The 19528-nt window shown below is 36.4% G+C and overlaps 1 protein-coding gene across 1 annotated transcript in view; it reads left to right on the top strand.

The window, feature by feature from the left end:
* The window catches only part of CLSTN2 (calsyntenin 2), a gene marked incomplete at both ends in the record, with an annotated part of 271873 nt that overhangs the window by 222721 nt on the left and 29624 nt on the right, over positions 1–19528 (top strand). Inside the window, 2 exons of the mRNA XM_083364326.1 lie at positions 6399–6561; positions 16783–16949. Coding sequence (XP_083220452.1) covers positions 6399–6561; positions 16783–16949 — 330 coding nt within the window. The remainder of the gene's footprint in view (positions 1–6398; positions 6562–16782; positions 16950–19528) is intronic.

Below are 19528 nucleotides of genomic sequence, written 5' to 3'. Positions count from 1 at the left end.
CTCGGACAAACGCTGGCTCTTCGGCTTTGAAACGGAGATGAGCATCCGCCCCTAGAGTTGGAAACGACTAGCACACATGTGCGGGGGAACCTTTACCTTTACCTTTACTATGAGCCTTTAAAGCAGCTATTAGTATTCAAGAAAGTCAGAGGTCTGTGCTTGCTTTTGATTTCACTTTGCTGTAAATGGACTGTTCTAGTCTCTTTCATTATCATCTTGATCAGAAATAGCGACTTAAAGTGCAAAAAGTGTATAATAGGCTGCAGTGATGCAGAACTTTTGAAAAGAAATAACTGGAAAAGTCAGCAAGAAGGGTATTAAATGAAAAATCAGAGTTTTGCTGATATGTGAAACACAGCCCTATCTATAGATAGGTCAAAGGGAAAATCTATTATTTCATCCTATTGTCTTGCCACTAATGTCATATATTTCAGGAAGAAAAAAAGGCAGGTGAGGAAGTAAGTTGCATAAGCAGAATTACTGTCTCTTTTTTCCTTGTCCTGGAGCTCCCAAATTTTAGAGATTATTTTATAGGAAGATCAGGCAGTACTGCCTCTGTCTCAGTAGGTTGCCTGCTTTGTAAAGCAAGGAAGAACCAATTTCCAAAACAGAAATCCACTTGTATGACATTGGATGTTACCCAATAAAAGACTTTTGATGTATAACTATGTAGAATTTAATAAATACAGTTAAGCAAATAAAAGTGTAGTGGCTCACAAGATTAGGATGTTGGGCTGACAATCAGTAGGCTCATGTTTGAGACCCATTGTTGCTGTGGGTTTGGGTGAGCTCCTATCACATGCTGTAGCTTCTGCCAACCCAGCAATTCAAAAGTGGGTGACTGGGAGTAGAATAATGGATACCACTTCAGTGGGCAACTTCACGAGGACATGAAAGAAGCCCCCAACTCTGGGCATCCCCAAGGCAATGGTGATGTCACCATCAAATCCTTTCACCATGGAAGCATTTCAGTGTTTTTCTGCTCTTCCAACATGGGGAAAAAAGTGAACCTAATATAATCACACTGTCATTTTGCAGATGAGACACATGCAGTTGTTTATAAAGTAAATTACCTTGATTTGTGAAACATAATTTACCCTTGAACACATCTCGGTTTCACACAAACAGTTAACAAAAAAATTACTACAAATGGGAAAACTGGAATTCAATTCTCACTTCATATTTTGTTGGCCAAATATTTCAGAAATTCAATTCAATGAATGCATCTTCCATATGGGTTCCATTATCCGAGACTGTAAAACTAGTACACCCACTCAAGTACATGGCTTTGAGCTTGGGAGGATGAAATCTGTCATCAGACCTTTTCTTCCACTTCTCTGCCAGCCTCAGCAACCACAGTTTCTGAATTTGGCTTCTTGGAATGATTGGATTACATTTAGAATTGTGGTATCTATTTATTCCCTTTAGAAAATGTTTTTCCTGTGCATTTTGCAGTTTACCTGAGAGTTTATATTTTGAAAAGCATATCCAATGCTTGACAAGCAATAGAACTACATAGATCCATTCAAATATTTTCTTTTAGCAAATGCTTTTGTCATTCATACTCACTGTATCAGTTACTTGCTTTCAACATTCCTTCCTTAGCACACTTATTACTCCAGATTTCTACAGAATTGATACAGAAAGGCAGAATTGTCCCTGAATGCTAGCTCTTTTCAGCACCCTGTCAACTTCTCCTGCCAACAAAGCAAGTCATTGTGTTTCCTAGATACTGTATGGTATTTTCTGTATCTATACCTTTATTTTTCCCCATGTAACCTCTAATTATTTAAATCCTTGGTGTTGAACTTGCCTGTCAGAAGGTTGAAACTTCACAAGGCTACAGCAGCATCCCAGGAGTTTTTCAAGACACATGACTAGCAAATTTTCCAGTAAAAAAGAAAGGAAATGTGTGAAAAATAAGAGCATCTCAGAGCATTCTCATTAAGCTTTTAGGAAACATACAATAAGTAATAAAGGATCAGCATGCTTGTTCCAGTAGATGAATTCTGTCAGTTACTATCAAGTCTCTTTATGAATTTGTGATTTTTCTTTAAAAAAAAAACACTACATGAACATTCATATAGCCTAGACGTTACTTAATTCACATTTTTGAGACTGTTCACATTTACTCACTTTTGATGTACTTTTTGAGCTATGAAATTAACTGCACATATTTTGAAAAAAGGGGAATAATGAATGAAGTGTCCTTTCCTGTATTGATTAGTGTCATCAGAAATCAGCACAGAAAGCAAGGCCATTCAATCTCCTGGGTTCCACAAAGCACAGGAAGAAATTGCTTGCCAGATCACTGAAATAAATCTCAAGTGCTCACTGAAAACCAACAAGATCCATTAGGTGACTGGGGCAGAATATTTTAATCACACTGTCACCTTTGCAGAAGTCTAGGATATTGACAAAGCGAATGTAATCTAGGAAGTAAGCTAACATGGCAAAGGGCAGATGACAATATATTTCATCACCATTGCTCCAAGATAAAAAAAAATAGATCCAACTTATGATAATGAATGTCAGTTGAGCTAGAGACGAATAGCTTGATTCTAGTTGCTTGTCTCCAGTTTCCATAGCATCAGCGGCATTCCAGCAACGACAATTTAGCATTAATATGCACCACTCTCTGTTGGCCTTGAGTGAACAGACAATAACCAGTGCTACTTCTACTTGTTCTGGCCTTCCACAGTCACCCAGTCCAGTGACAGAGGCAGCAACAAAAGTAGCATTAGCTACAACAATGAAGGTGATAGAGGCACCTTTCCCTATTCACTGCCTTCACTACTAGTGCCATTGGCCTGCCAAATGCTAGCTTTTATTCCTTCACTGACAGTCAGATTCACTGCCGATCTCATCTCAAATCTTTGATTCCTATCAGGAATTCCTTTCTTTCATTCTCAATGCTTCTTCATTGCTGCTCTCATCTTTTAGTTCTATGTATACCATCTCACACATCCTCATCCCATTAGCAAACCTTCATTCTTCAATAATTCAGCAGCCTAACTACATCCTTCCAAAACCCTGTTCCCATGAAGCAGTTTAATTTAATTTTATACAGTTTACTGTCCAGACTCCAGCTGACTCTGGACAATGTACAATAATACCAATAAAATGAAAATAGAATGCAATCATTGTAAAAGAATAAATAAGAACAGATGGCAAATCTAGCTAACCTCACCCACTGATAGTTCTTTCCGTACCAGCATTAAACTCTCTGTGAGCTCTAAAACAGACCTGCCAGTTGGTGTGTGTGTGTGCATCTGAGTATGTATATATGCGTAGGTATGATTTATATATTTTGTACAACTAATGACAATGTCTATAATGGTCCCTCCTCTTATTTTCCCACAGAAATCACTGGTTAACTTGGTTGGGCTGAAAAAATTGACTGCTTCAAAGTCACCCAGCCAGCTTCCATGCCTTAGAGAAAATTGAAACCCACACTTTCCCGTTTGTAGCCCAACACATCAACCATTGCACTTGGTTCTTTTTCTGTATGTGCATTGATGTGTGAGTGAAAGAGCAAGAGAAAATATTTCTGTGTCTACTATCATGAATAATAATTGTTTCTGTGCTCCAGTCTTAGTCCTTTCAACTATCCAGAATTTTAATAGAAGAACATATATGTAGTTCAAGGTTGAACTGTATTGTTTAGTGCTCTCTGAGCTTTGTTATTTACTTACAGATGTTTCATTGCCCAACTAAGTAACATCATCAGTGTGATGATTCAAAGCTTTCTTAATTTGCCAGAGCCAAGCAGTAATTGTTTGCAGGTAGGGTAAAACTATCAATCTGCCTGGGATTCTTCATGAAAAGTCTCTGAGATAATAAATATACAAGGTGATTTCCTTAATGACATTCAGATGTCTGAAACTAATGGTATAATTTTGGAAATTGAAGTGTAGCATGAAGAGGGTATAAATATTGGTATTGTAGAAAAAAGGGTGATTTTTATTTGCTTATACTTCACATGTTGGTGCTAATAATCTTAGTGTCAACGCAGACTTTCTAAAATGATTGCACAACTTCTGAAACATGTGATACAGCTTACAAATAGTCCATTTTAGGCTTTTATAAGTGTTTTGGCATTACCACTGGTGTTGCCTCAACATAAATTATTCTAGTGCTCATATTTACTTCTTCTTCCCCATGCCTTGAATTATAATGTTGATACAGGCTGATTTAATTTGGGCAGACTCTTTAATTCAGTGGTCAGAGTCCCTTTTCAATATTTGGATCAGAGAGATCCAAACTGCTGTCCCAACTTGATACTTTAGCAGTAAACACTAGTTCAATTTACAAATAGCTCTTGGGTTATGACAACTCATTCAGCAACCATCTATGCACCATTGTTCTTGCCATTGGCTTCTGCACACCTGCCCATACTCCATAGCACATGTTGTAAGGACCCACATACTTGCCTTTGATCCATAACATGTGCCTATAGCACTTCCCTGCCCATAGCTCTCTCCAACAGCTCTCACTTGCTGACCTGAAATTCTCACTTCTACTCATATCATTGTCACATGAGATTTTTGGTCAATGATCCAAGCATCCAGTTAAGACAGCAGACAGGAATGCTAACTGGTAACATGACATCGTTCTTTACAATTGTATCACTTAGTGACAGAAATTCAAATCCTAATTGCTGTCTTAACCTCAGGACTATCTGTAATGATTTACTTCAAAAGAGTGTTTGAATCAAGTTTCTGGAATTGAAGTGCCCTATAGACTTAGTGTCTGCCTCAGACCATGTGTGGATGGGAACAAATAAGGTGACCAAGGGATAGCAGATGTTTCAGGCTTCACTCATTGTCTTCCTTTACATGTTTATCATACACTAAATCAGGATGCCTAAAATCTAGAACAAAGGATGTCAACAAATGAATAGAGTGATGGTGATAAAAATACCCTAATATGGTTACACATTTAAATGCTTCTGTGATACCATTTCAATGGAGAGAATCAACTACACACAATTCTAGCAATATGTGTATAGCACAGGGTTCTGCATCAATATAAGTAAAAAACAAAAAAGAACCCCTGAGCTAGATCTTGCATAAAGTTGTTTTATCTCAGTTGACTGATCTTTGATGAAAACTGTATGATCTTGTGAAATGAGCTGCTATTTTTTTTAAAAAAATCATGGAATATATAGTTTGCAAAGGGCTTCAGAGATCCTTGAGTCCAATTTCCTACCTGGTGCAGGAAACCACAACTATATTATACCTGACAAATCTGGCATCTGTTTAAATAATTTAGTAAAGAAGAATCTACCACTAGCTGAGATGGTCTGTTCTGTTTCTGAGCAGATCTTGCTGTTAAGAACTTTTCCTGGTGTCATGAAATCTGCATGTTAGTCATTTTAAAATCCTTCTATCTTGCCTTGTGACCTGAAACAACTCTTAAGTTATGCTACCCCACATTCTACATGGCAGCTTGAAGAAAGTTATGTCTCTATACACACCCAGCTCCTTATAATTTCTCCCTTCCAAGTCCTTATGATATTAGTTGTTTTCCTCTGGATATTGTCAAGTGTGATAAAGTCCTTCCTAAAATGCAGTGCCCAGAACTGGACCCGGTATTCTAAATACAGCCTGACAGCAAAAGAATTTAAAGAAATCTAATTAATGGAATAGAGTCATAGCTACAGTAACAATTAATAGATTATAGCTATTAGTTTACAGATAATGACAGCTATGTTTTTAATTATCCCTCTGCTTGCAATTTTATAGCATTTTAAACAAATAGATATCATGAATTATAACTAAACAAATCCATCCGAATAGATTCTTTAGGTAACCAGCTGTTGCCAAATTGTGAAGAAAATTATAGTGAGCCTTCATGTTGTATTAGAGAAATGGTGATTGTACTGTTACTTATCCCTAGCTTATAGATTGAAATTATACCTGCCCTTTAATATAGTTAAAGGGCAGGTATAATTTACCTCTGAGAAAACTGTTCTAATATTTATGGATAGATATTTGAGAAGGGGAGAAAGAGATTGAGCCTTTCTTTCTTTCCTATTGGTGTTCATTCTGCATAGGAAGTGAATCCTAATAAAATCCCTAGGAACAAATCTACTTAGTTATTTCTTCCAGTTGCTGCACTATATTTTATAACAGCATATACTTGGGGGGAAAACAAGCATGCATATGTGGCTAAATCACACAGCATTTGATCAAATCGTATATGTATTTACACTTTTTATGCAAAAAGGAATTCTGAAATAAATACTGTATGCTATAAACATAAAAGTGTAACAGGACCATAAAAGTCCTCTCCAGTTTAAAGTATAGCAAAATTAATTTGTTTTGGTTTATCATCTCCCAAACTTTGTTCATGAAGCTAGGTAATATTTTCTTTCCTTTTCTTCTATTCTTTAGATTTGTGATAAAGAATGGCACTACTATGTTGTCAACGTTGAGTTCCCAGTAGCTACCTTGTATATGGATGGTACAACATATGAACCATATCTTGTAACTAATGACTGGCCTATTCATCCATCACACATAGCAATGCAACTCACTGTTGGTGCCTGTTGGCAAGGTAATTATATTAATTTGAATGCTTAAATTGAAATTTTAGTGTATTGATATTTCTATTAAATAGAGGGTTGTATTTAATGAAATCATAGTTTAGACGCCAGCTGAGGAATGTTGTCTCTGCATTTAGACCTTTGTAAAGTTTGATGTAGAAATGCAGACCCTGCCCATGCAAAAAAATAATATAATTTTATTTTTAGAAAACAAGCATTTATTGAACAATTTAGATACTCTCAATGCAGCAAGAAAATAGTACTCTGTGTGTGTGTGTGTGTGTGTGTGTGTGTGTGTGTCTACTCTTTCAGATCTATTCTTCCAATAATCTATAAAATCCCAGACCTTTTCTACTTCAGAAATAGAAACCTGGAATTAGAAATTACGTTTCATTTATTATACACTGTGCTGTCTTGTAAATTGTTAACAATTACATGACTAAAAACTGTTGCCCTATTCCATTCCAAATAATTAATTAACTAGTTATGTTTTATTTTGATTCATTTTCCATACTTTTCTTTTACTACTATTACATCATTAATTAAATAGCTTGATGATCCTCTCTCATTGCTTTCTTTCACTTAATTCATATACTGTGATTTGTTTGGTGTTAGCTTAGTGTGACTTAACAGTTTGAATTCAAGAAGATATACCGGTATATGAACTGTGAAATCATGTACTGTAGTTCCTAAAGTGTGTGGCTCTAATGTAACTTGTTTTATGTTGAATTTTATTTATGTACATATAACATTTTACTATGGAAGCAAAGATAATTGTTCTTAATGTAATAAAGCACCTTCCACAACCTGACTCTGTACTGTACAGTATATGTATTGGAATTGAAACATCCATTTCTATCCAGGTTAATTTTCAATCACTTTTTTGGGGAGGGTGATTTAATGAGTTCTGGCAATCCCAAATCACATGAAGAAAACTATATTACAAAAAGCTATCAAAACATTATTAATTCCTATTCATTATATGATGATGGTGGTGATGTTGATTATATTTGGTTTATGACTATAGTATTACATTCTTTCCATTTTCCTCTCATGTTTCAAAAAGTCAGCTAATTAGAAACTAAGTGCTGGACAATCATGTGCTATAGTTAATAAGTTGTAACATCTTAGTTAGTCTCATACCTGTTATTTATTTTGAAATGATATCACCTCTGGCTTTGCACTTCTGGTCAAGCATATGTAAAGAAGAATGTATGGATAGATGGAAAGAATTTTGAATTTTCGTGTAATTATCCTCACTCCTGCCATCTTCAGGAGGCTGAGGACAAGTGGAAACATTGTGAATCAATCTATACTCCTCCATCTGAATTGTAGGAAAGTGTTATCTTGACTGAGCTGTGAAAGATTCTTAAGTAATAAAAACTCTCTTGACCCACTGCACACAAAAAGGGAGTTGAGGGAATTTATATCTCAAATCTGACTGAAAATTGGAAGTCCTAGCCCTAGCTCCTAAGACTTATCTGGAACTGGAAGAGAGTTGATGTGATTCTAATCTTCAAAAGGGGGAGAAAAATGGATCCAGGAAACTATAGATCAGTTAGGTTCACATCAATACTTGGGAAAATCCTAGAAATGACAATCAAGCAGCAGATTTTTGAGTGCCTAAAAGTGAACATAACAATCACTAGAAGCCAGCATGGGTTTGTTAGAAACAGAACATGCCAGATAAACCTTATTGACTTCTTTAATAAAGTGATTAAATTATTAGACAAGCAAAATGCTCTGGATATAGCTGGATCACCGCCTACTTTGGTCAGATAAAACAATGTGGAATAGATAGTACTACCACCAGATGGATTCAAAAAGTGTAGCTTGAAGAGAGGGAAAGTAGTTAAGACTGATGCAATGGAACTACCAGCAGACCACATACTAGGCATACAGATCAGCTACAGTACCTTGGTATCCCACAGAAAGATAGGAACCATAATGAGGAGACAAGAAAGACAGCAAAAACCAACTGCCACCAAAGGATAAGACAATGGAATGAAATGCATGGATAAACTTGAGGAAAAGAGGAAGGAGGTACAGCCTACCAGCTAAGAGAGGTATGGGTCTGTGGTCAGTTTACAGTCAAAGAAAGAAACTAGAAAAGGACCTACCCTAATGGATCTAGTAGTGAAAAGCTGAGGGCAGGAAGTTGTACTTCAGACTTGCAGGATTCTATTAATATAGCCTTACAGTGAAATAGATTTAGCTCATCTGGTGTTGTTTCTATCCAGTTACCTAGGAGGGCTGACAGACAGGCCCTGAGAAGCCAACTCAATGGGAATAATAAGATCCATGCCATCAAAACATATATCTTTATGGTATTGTTAACTAAACAAAGGAAGGCATAGAGACTGCTAGTGGAGTGAGCCAGAATTTCCTCACAATATGTGGAGGTTTCTATCTTGTTCAACACCCAGAAATTGTACATCAGCAAAAAAAGAAGAAAAAGTGGGATGACAGCTGGGGTCTACTGAGTGTCAAAGTTACTGTCTGGGATGAAGCCCAGAATATTCAAGACCACATCAGTGAGTTGGCATCCAAAGATGAGCTGCTAAGAGAATGCCTGAGATAGCAACAGACATGGGAAGACAATCAAACAGAGGAATTTCCATGGCAAGACAAACCCCTGCATGAGATGTACCATTAACAGATAGTTGAAGTGGCAGACATTGAGAAATCCTAGTAGGAACTGAAGCACAAGATCCAAAGAAGCAGGGGTTTACCACTCTAGGCAGGACCTAAGGTACAGAAAGAACAGAGACAGTCCAACACATAGTAGCAGGATATAAGATGCAGGCAGGAACATATTGAATGATACTACCAAGTAGCTGGCATTGTGTATAGGAACCTCTGTACAATGTATGCAATAGATCCTCTCAAGTCCAGATGGGAGATTCTTCAGAAAATCATGGACAATAGAAGTGCTAAGAACCTATGAGACTTCCAAATTCAGACAGGCAGGCAAGTACTAACCAATCAACCAGATATCATGATGATAGACAAGAAGCAGAAGACAACTGTGGTAAGAGATGTAGTGGTGCCAAGTGACAGCAGTATCAGGAGAAGAACGAGTATGAGAAACTGGAGAAGTAGCAGGACCTGAAGAAGGAACCTGAAATGATATAGAAAGTAAAAGCCAACATTGTTCCAGTGGTGGCAACAATACTTGGGGCTATGACTCCTAAGCTGGGAGAGTGGCTCCAACAGATTCCAAGAAGAATATCAGAGCTTTTTGTCCACAAGAGTACAGTGCTAGGAACAACTAACAAACTTTGTGTTCCCAGGCCTCTTGTAGAAGACCTGAGATTGAGAAAGACACATTCAAACCCAAAGGGAAGAGAGATTAAAATAAAATGCTAGAATGCAAAACCAAATGATTTTCTTTACATATTGCATTTGATTCTATGCAAAGACACTTGACCATGTGGAATAGGTGGAATACTATGTGTAGTTCACATGGTATTCTTTGTTAAACTCTGGTTATTATGATTATTTCACACTATCAGTTCATACCCTAAGTGAATAGAACTCTCTGCTAAGAGATTTCACCTATACATAAAGAGGACTTGGCAAACTATAAGAAAATAATGGAAGAAAACTGAATCAAAGCATAATATTCAACTTGATATTTAATTCAAGAATTCCACAACCAAAATGTTGAATTCTGAACAATGTACAATATTTTACTGAACACGAAATGTTTCTTTAGTTATTAGATTTTTATTCCCTTCTTCCTTTTTTTCTGCATGCCCCTACAGATCACATTAAAAACTTAATCCCTTACTTGAAGTCCTGTCTTCATTTTTTTCTTCTTGGTTGGTTGTTCCCTGAAATATACTTTTGGGTACACTGATTGCCATTTTTTAGAACATCAAAAAATACAATAGCAATAGAAATAAAATGGATAAACAGAGAAAACAGTTTCATGGTTTGCCATTTCTGGAGGAAAAATTTGTATATTTCAGAGGAAAAAGATAATCATTAGTAGTATAAAAATAAAAAAACAAAACATTTTTATTGTATTAAATAAAACTGCCTTCCAAACTCAAATCAGATGAATTGCTGCCATTAATCAACACAAAGCAAATATAATTATAGGTGTAAAGATTAGCATAAAAGAATTAAAATAATTGCCTAGAGGTAAGAACAAAACAAAAAGTTTAACTAAAAGGAATTTTGAAGATAAAGAACCTCACTTAAATGTGAGTGGCTTTGCTTTTGTTTTGCCTTTGAATCCTTGTTGACTCCTGTAACTACCAGAATAAGTCTTGCAGCTTTCTCGGAAAAAGGTTGGAAATGTTTTATCATTGCCTCCTTCCTATGCCTTACCTACCTGGATATATGCCTGAGACAAGACTAGAATTCATGGTCTCCCAATTTCTAGCCTGCTTTTTAACCACAACAACAAACTGGCACTCACTCATTCATTCATCCACCTATCCATTCTGCCTTTATTATTTTAATAAATAACTCAAGGCAGCAATGCTCCTTCTTCCTCCTAATGCTTCTTCTTTCCTAAAACTTCTTCTTCCTCCTATTTTCCCCACAACAACCCTATAAGGTGAGTTGGCTGAGACAGAGTAATTGGCCCAAAGTCACCCAATTGGCTTTCATGTCTAAGATGGAAATAGAACTCACACTCTTCCTGTTTCTAGCCTGGTTCCTTAACTTCTAGACCAGACATGTCAAACTTGTGATGTCACGTGACATCATGTGATATATCGGAGCTTTTTTCCCCATTCCCAGCAATGGGTTATGCGCAGTTTCCTCATGACGCATCTGGCCCATGGGCCGGCAGTTTGACACTCCTGCTCTAGACCATGGGTGTCAAACTTGCCACGTCACATGACGTGTCACGATGTATCACGACTCTTTTTGTATTGCTGGCAATGGGGTGGATGCAGCTTCGGTATAATGAAACCGGCCTGCGGGCTGGCAGTTTGACACCCCTGCTCTAGACCAAACTGGCTTTTTATTTAGGTAATAAAAAGTAAATCTATCCTAAACATAAGAGATAGCCAAATATAGTAGACCATAATTAAGCAAGTTCAGGTGCTATTGATTACTATACACATATAAAATCAATTTTAGGCATAAAATTACATATTTTCAGATATTTCATCTATTGGCTTGAAAACATGAGTTTCATACAATTTCAGCTTATTTTTGAAAGTGTTCCATATTATAAGAGAAGACATTATTACTGCCACCTGCTATTCTGTCATTCAGATATCTGGATGTCTGTCTGTCTGCCTATCTTCTCTCTCTATAAATAAGATTGAATGGAGAATAGAAGTCAGTTATCTCTAACCAATTATTATTTATTTTTTGCATTTGAACATAGCCATTTCTTTTGCTATTCAGATGAAATACAAGTGGTGCCCAAATTATATTTTGTATGAAACAGACACATTAATTAAAGATATTTAAAAATTGTGCTTGTTTTCTACTGCACTGAAAAATGTACCACAAACTAAAGAGTTATCACACATGATTGTCGCACATATTGCTAAGCACATTTGATTTGTGCTTAGATTGTAAGCCGCCCTGAGTCTTCGGAGAAGGGCAGGATATAAATGGGATTAAAATAAAAAAAATAAAAAAGCATACAAGAGCTTTTTAGGAAGATGTCAAATGTCATAATAGTCTTCTCCAAATTTCTCCTTCTCAAGCAACAATTTTATCAGCTACTCATTTAGTACATTAAGTTATTTATTCAACCTGTGACATAACAAATAAAGACTTGGCCAAGGCAATCTGAATTAGATATCTGAATCCCAGCCAATCCACATCCACTACATTGCATTAGTTGTATTTAGAACAGAATTTAGAAAGAAACTGCTGTTGATCAATACCATGCAATTACCTTTTAATACAGCTTTTTCCTATTATGTTTGAAAATGCTATTAATTACTTTATTGATTAGCCCAAGGACCATATAAAAGTGCAGAGTTCCAAACACATGTTATACTAAAATGCAGTAAAACAATTTAAAATTGAATTGGTTAAAATACCATTTAAAATAAAATAGAAATAAAATACAATTTAAAATGAAATTGAGATAAAATACATTTAAAAAATGAAATTAGTATCAAATACAGCAATATGACATGTAGACAGATAAAATATGATAAAATTATATTTCACTATCACCCCTACAATCTATCTTCTTACAAAATTTGTCAATTTAGGGAACCAGGAAGTTTGTGGTTGTAATTTTATCTGCTCTAGTAGGCATAACTTAGGGAGTTTATCACTCTTCATTTCATTAATTTTATGCTAGTAATTATGTGTTCTAATTTTGGATAGAGCATGAATTGTGTAGATTCACAGTTTAGCTCTAACTGCTGCAGCAGATGTTCTTAGATCTATGCCCAAAATAGATCTCAGGTGCTGGGACTCCATTTGTTATAGTGTTGTAATTGAATATATAACCCAAACGTCTGCTCCATACAAGAGCAGAAGAGTAACCTTAGCTTTATATACTCTGATTAATGGGACTTGGGACCCTGGATAGCTATGATTCTTTGATTTAAGCAGCAGATTCAAACGAGCCTTTGCTCTGAGTGTGCTCCATTGATGATGGCAAGCCCAAGATCCGTATGGAAAACGTTATGTCTAAGTATACAAAGGTGTTAACCTGTTCAATTGGTTCACCATCTAATTGCCATCTATGTCTCTCATGATGTTTTCCAAACACCATGATTTTTTATTTAGATTTACTGGTGGTTAGGGAGTTGTCCTGGCAATAGGAGCTAAACCTTCTTAATAGCCTGCATAATCCTACTTGTGAATACAATAATAGGATCATATCATCAGCCTAGACCAAGCTGTTACAGTATGTATTTAGGATCATTGGCATATGTACCATGGGATCCTTCATTAACCCTGGCAGGTCATTAATGTATAGATTAAATAACAATGGGGCCAGGATACACCCTTGTCTTACCCCTTTATTTGTATGAATCCTGTTAGTCAGGGCCCCATTAACCCCATACCACACCTTCAAACAGGTACTTGTGTAAAGGGCTTTAATCAAAGCTAGCAGTCTAGGTTCTATTTTAAGAGATGTCAATTTAGTCCATAGTACTTCTCTGTTTACAGTATCAAATGCTGCTGTAAGGTCTATAAAAGCAGCAAAATATGGTCTTACAAGCATATTTGGCAATTAGATGGTTCAGGACAAAGCAGTTATCGATAGTAGATTGGTTTTGTCTAAAACGTGCTTGTTCTTCTGTGAGGATATGATTTTCTTCTACCCAGATTTCAATTTTATTCAAAATGAACCTAGCATATATTTTTGCTACAGGGTCAATAAGACTAATGGGCTATAATTACTAGGATCCTTTTTATTCCCTTTTTTATATATGAAGACAACTATTGCCATCTTCCACCCATCTGGTATATGGTAGGTGTTATTTATATGTGTAAAAAGACCTGCCAGTACTGGACCCGACCAGTAGGGGAATTTCTTAAATAATTCTGCTGGCAAAAAATCCTCACCTGGGGCTTTATTACTCTTTAGGCTTTTAATGATGGATTGTATCTCTTTTATTGAGATTAGAGGCCAAAGGGATGGAAAATGCTATGTTAATAAAAATGATTTGCAATGATTTTTTTTCTAACACATAACATACAAGTAACCCCTACTGCTGATATAAAACAGAATTTTTTTTAAAAAAATCTTTCTATGCCCTCTTTTTCTCCAAATTCCCCTTATTGATATAATGATATAAAATATATTTAATTGTGGTTGGCTATAGTTAATGAAGCTAAATCAGTCAGTGATTGTGACTACTGTATATTCAGAGTAACTTGTTTGAAAAACTCAGCAGTCATTTTAGCCACCTGCAGTCATTTTAGCCACCTCATTGAGAGAAATACTGAGCTTCTTTTTACTGGATGTGTTCAAACAAGAGATTAAACCAGTAGCTATTAGGAATATTTTAAATGGGATACCATGCACTGAACAATGGACTGATATTGAAAGCCAAAATAATCCCTTTTAAATTTTTAATTTTACAAAAGTGTGAGGGAAGCTTAGAGATCTGTATCTAAGATGCAGATATCTATCTGTATCAGTGTTTGACTCTCCACTGACAAGAGTAAATGTTTGTCAAAACTACTTAAATAGTTAATTTTATCATGGCATATTTAGATACAGAAAAGCCATGTGTTTGCCATTTCAAGTTTGCAAACATAATTGTATTATTGATTGTTACAAGTAACCAGTGCTTTTTTTGTAAAAGAAAAAGGTGCCGGAACTCACACATGTCATACAACCCGCCCTGCCTACCCTACAAGGTTCCATCCAAAAAAGGTGCCGGAACTCCATTCTGAGCGTTCTATGAGAAAAAAAGCCCTGCAAGTAACTAAATGCTTGTGAAGTTTGGCTGCATTTGGCTGGGCTCAGATGGTACAGTGGCAGTAAGATTTATCATTAATTTTATGATGCAGGTGGTTTCAGCCTTTTTTTTTTTTTGCTGGATGTATGAATGCGTTTCACCTGAACTGTCTCTTTTATTTAATTTTGTTGTCTGGCTGATGTTTGGCACTGAAAGATATGACCAGCGTTTGTAGTCCCTTGAAAAGACTGATTGTTCATCTGAATGATATTTTGAACCATAAGGATTCCCATTCATTTATCAGTGCTGTAGACTTTGCTTGCTTGCTTTCCCATGGAAGATCTGGAATGTTTTCATACAAATGATGCTAGCCTGTTTATTCCTAACAGTTATTTATAAAGGTGAAACATTTTAATATAAAAATATTCATATTTACATCAATTTGTGAAACACAGATCCAGAAAAATATCTGTTCCTCATTCATTTTTCTTGCTGTATAAACCAATGTCATCTTAAGCAAATGTTGTCAATTATAATAACTGATGCCATGATATTCTGAATTCTATTTCTTTGGAACTTGACCTCTTTTTCCAAAGCAAAACTATTTCACTGTTAATATTTATATATACATAATATATTTCACAGTATTTTAATGTTTAAAAAGTATATAATCTGTGGCAATTTATGATGAATTTCAGAAATTATTTTGCTGGAATATTTCAGTACAGAGCAGAACTGTACCATAGATGTAATTATAGCTCATGGAATTAGTACTAAGTGACTGATTTTAACATATTTTAGATTAATACTTTTTGCCACTATTATCTTTCATAAATATCCTCTATATCTTTCCTCCCTCATACACTTAGTAATAGCGCTTAGCATTTAGACTTATATATTGCTTCATAGTGCCTTACAGCACTCTCTGAACAGTTTACAATGCCAGCATATTGCCCCCACTAATCTGGGTTCTCATTTTACTGATCTTGGAAGGATGGAAGGCTGAGTCAACCTTGAGCAGGTCAGGATCAAACTCCTGGCAGTATGCAAAGTCAGCCTGCAATATTGCATTTTAACCACTGCGCCACCACTGCTCTGCTCATTGGTCTTTGGTCATTATCTTGATCCTTTGAAAATCTCTTGAAGAATTCACTTGCTCAGAAGGTTAAAAGAGAGTGGAAATCATGCACATTCATAGAAACCTTTCCAATCTGTTCCCATATCATTGTCAATGTATACTTTTTCACACCAATATTACTGAAACTGGTTATTTATTTTTTCCTTGTCTATATTTCAAGAACATTGCAGAGAAGCATAGAAGTATTATGTAAATTGGGGTTGTAGCTAAGCAAATTTGATAGGTGGACATTTTGTTAATTTAGCATATCTAGATTACTATTCCTGGTTTAGATTTGGCTGATATGTTATTTTTAAATCTGGCATGCTATTTTCAGCTTTTTGTTTTAGTATATTGAACGTGAATCTCTGTATATATTTAACATAATGAGATGTTGGATTTATTCTGTTTCTACACTGAACAGTTTTTCCATCATATGGAAAATGATTTTTTTCCATCATAAAAGTTTTTCCATCATAAAAATGATTTTTTTAAATGCTATATTTCAGGCTAGGATATATTTTCACACCTAAAATATGTGCAATAAATGATGAGAGAACTACAGTATAATTAGAATTATTTGACTCCAAAATATTAGTGTGTAAGCCATTTTCTTCTTACATCTTTGTTGATAAGAATAGCAGCCCAGTTAACATAAATTGTTTAAAACATACAGTATATGACAGAGATGAAAATACTGATATTCCTAAATAAATTTGCATGTATGAATGACATGACAATTTGTGGTTCGTTTTCAATAGGAGGAGAAATCACAAAGCCCAGATTTGCTCAGTATTTCCATGGCAGTCTTGCCAGTCTTACCATACGACCAGGCAAAATTAAGAGTCAGAAAGTGATTTCCTGCTTACAGGCTTGCAAGGAAGGTCTGGATATTAATTCCCTGGAGAGTCTTGGCCAAGGAATAAAGGTAAGATGTGAACTGATATAATCTTTACTAATATCTAAAACTGATTTATGTAGTGTAGAGCACGAGATATTACACAAAAGCACTCCAAGAAGCAATCTAATTTGCCATAAAGTCACACAAAGACAAAGTAGAAGTGGAACACTGGGACACCAACTGTGTTCTTTCTAGTGTAGACCTATAGAAATCAGATGGTGTAAGTGTTTCACAACCATTCAGGATTTCCATTTCATTCTGTCAGTGAAATGATTCTGTGTAGAAGCAAGTGAGTTTCCCATGAGATGCAACACACAAACAGACCCGTATTAACAGGGATGTAAAAATCAAAGAACACTTGTGAAAGACTTTATATACAAACCCCAAAACCTAGGCAAGTTGTGAAAGTATGACATAAAAATTTCATAACTAGAACCGTCTGCAGCAGATAGGTCCATTTTTGTTATTGTTTGCGGAGGCCATGACATATCAGCATGATCAAAAAAGGTTCTAGCACAGATTGCAAGTTTGAGGACTTGAACACTAAACAGACACAAATTATTTTTTTTATTTTTTATTCTAAGAACAATTCATCAGAACTTTTAAAAAAGTCAAGCCACTAGTGCAGATTTCACAAACTGCAACACATTATGGTTACAAACCATATGACAGCCCCACCAGTGGGAGTAAGCCACAGTAGATAAGTATTGAAAAAATACTGGGACAAACATTTTCCAGATGCATTCAATCTATCAGAATCACTGAGTGCTATACTTTCCATAATTTTTATTCTTTTAAAAAACAAATTAGAATACTTATATTGAAAACAGAACTTGTAATTAAACCAAATATTCAATTTGTTTGTCATTAAAGGTTCTAGAAACCCCTTCAATGTGTTAGTTACAGCAAATCAACACTCTCAAATTCTGAAAAGGTTGAAAATAAGTTCTACCAAAATGAATTGCATTGTATTACATTATAATTTTTTCCGACTTTAAATTCAGTTTGTGACATCTTGTAAATAACTCCTGTGCATTTAAGCATTTTTCAATTCATATCAATGTACTCACCCATTAGGTTGCATAACACCTAATTAATGAAAGGCTGTATGATATAAATAACAAAGAGAATGGAATGAAATTTTGAATAATAATTGTGTCTACCCAAAAAAACATAAAAAATGTCAGCTCTTCCAAGTAAAACAGTCAGGAAACCCAACTAGATTAGGGCTTTTAAACTGGTGGTATGCATACCACTAGTGGTACATTGGCACCTGGCAGGTGGTATGTTGAACAGCACTGTAAAAAAAAGTGTAAAAGTGGATGAGGTGAAGGCCTGTGGGAAAGTCAGCTGGAACTGCACATTGCCTGGGTCCTACTGAGAACCCAGGATCAAAGCACGCAGCTCCAGTTGATTGGCGACGGCCTTATTATTTATTATTTGGATAGCAGGCAGCCTCACGCAGTCTTCGGGTGGAGATTCAGTTGGAGCTGTGCAACGCATTGCCTGGGTCCATGGTGGTGAACACCTGCTGAAGCTACACAGGGTAAGGTTGCCGCCCCCACCCAGATGCCCTCGCCTTCCCCAAGCATTTTTTTTTACTAACCTGCTTTCAGCTTCATTTGCTTCTCAGTCTTCGCCGTGCGTTTGTGGGACCAAAAAAAAAAGTTCCATGAGACTTTCTAACTTCTCGCAAGATCTTGCAAGAAGTTAGAAACTCTCATGGAACTTTTTTTCTTTTTTACCGATAGTCCCACAAACGTGGTGAAGGCTGAGAAGCAAACGGAGAAACAGAATGCAGCTGAAAGCAGGTTAGTAAAAAAACGCTGTGGGGTGGCGAGGGCATCTGGGCAGGGGCGGCAACCTGACCCTGCAAGCAGGAAATCTTGCCGGGGATTCACACACACACACACACACACACACACACACACACACACTTTTTCCCTGGCTTGCCCGCATCTGGGGTTTCCTTCTTCGTGAAAAGACCTGCCTTAAATGTAAGGTTTCGAAGCTTCCTTTGCCCTAAGTTACCTGTTGTGATGGCTGCTTTTTTGAGCAACATGGGAATCGCCCCATGGAATCATCGGCATTAGGATCCCAGCAGAGGTTGCCTCACCTTAAAGGCATCTGTTGTTTTGGAAAGGATCTGGTGTTAGGAGGCTGTAATCTGGTCTGGTCAGTCACCAATCCGAAGAACCTCTGATATTGTTTCACACCTTTGTGATTTATAGGGGATAAAAAATAGCTGAATCGGCTTTCATGCTTTTACAGGGCTGTTGCAGCATCAATTATTCTGACAGGGCGTAGATTTGAGTATTGATCCTGTGAGGTGGGCTCATTGCTCCTGCAGCACATTAAATCCTGGTGGATGTGAGGTTCAGTGGCCTTAGCTGCCTGTCGAGTGAGATTCTGCTTTTTGGGCCTAAACAAATGCAAAGTCTCTTTCATTTTCATGCAATACAATCAGAACAGAGCTGGAAAGGACCTTGGAGGTGGCAATTTTCAAGCGCTTCCTCTTCCTCTGCACGTGCATAGGCAGGGCCGTGATGTCGCCAGTTCATTTCACCCAGGCACTTGTGTGGTGAGAATGCTCCGCTGCCTGCCAA

The sequence above is a fragment of the Vipera ursinii genome, assembly GCF_947247035.1.
Source record: "Vipera ursinii genome assembly, chromosome: 5".
NCBI lineage: Eukaryota > Metazoa > Chordata > Lepidosauria > Squamata > Viperidae > Vipera > Vipera ursinii.
Note: the sequence above shows the minus strand (reverse complement) of the source record. Positions and strands in the feature narration are given on the sequence as shown.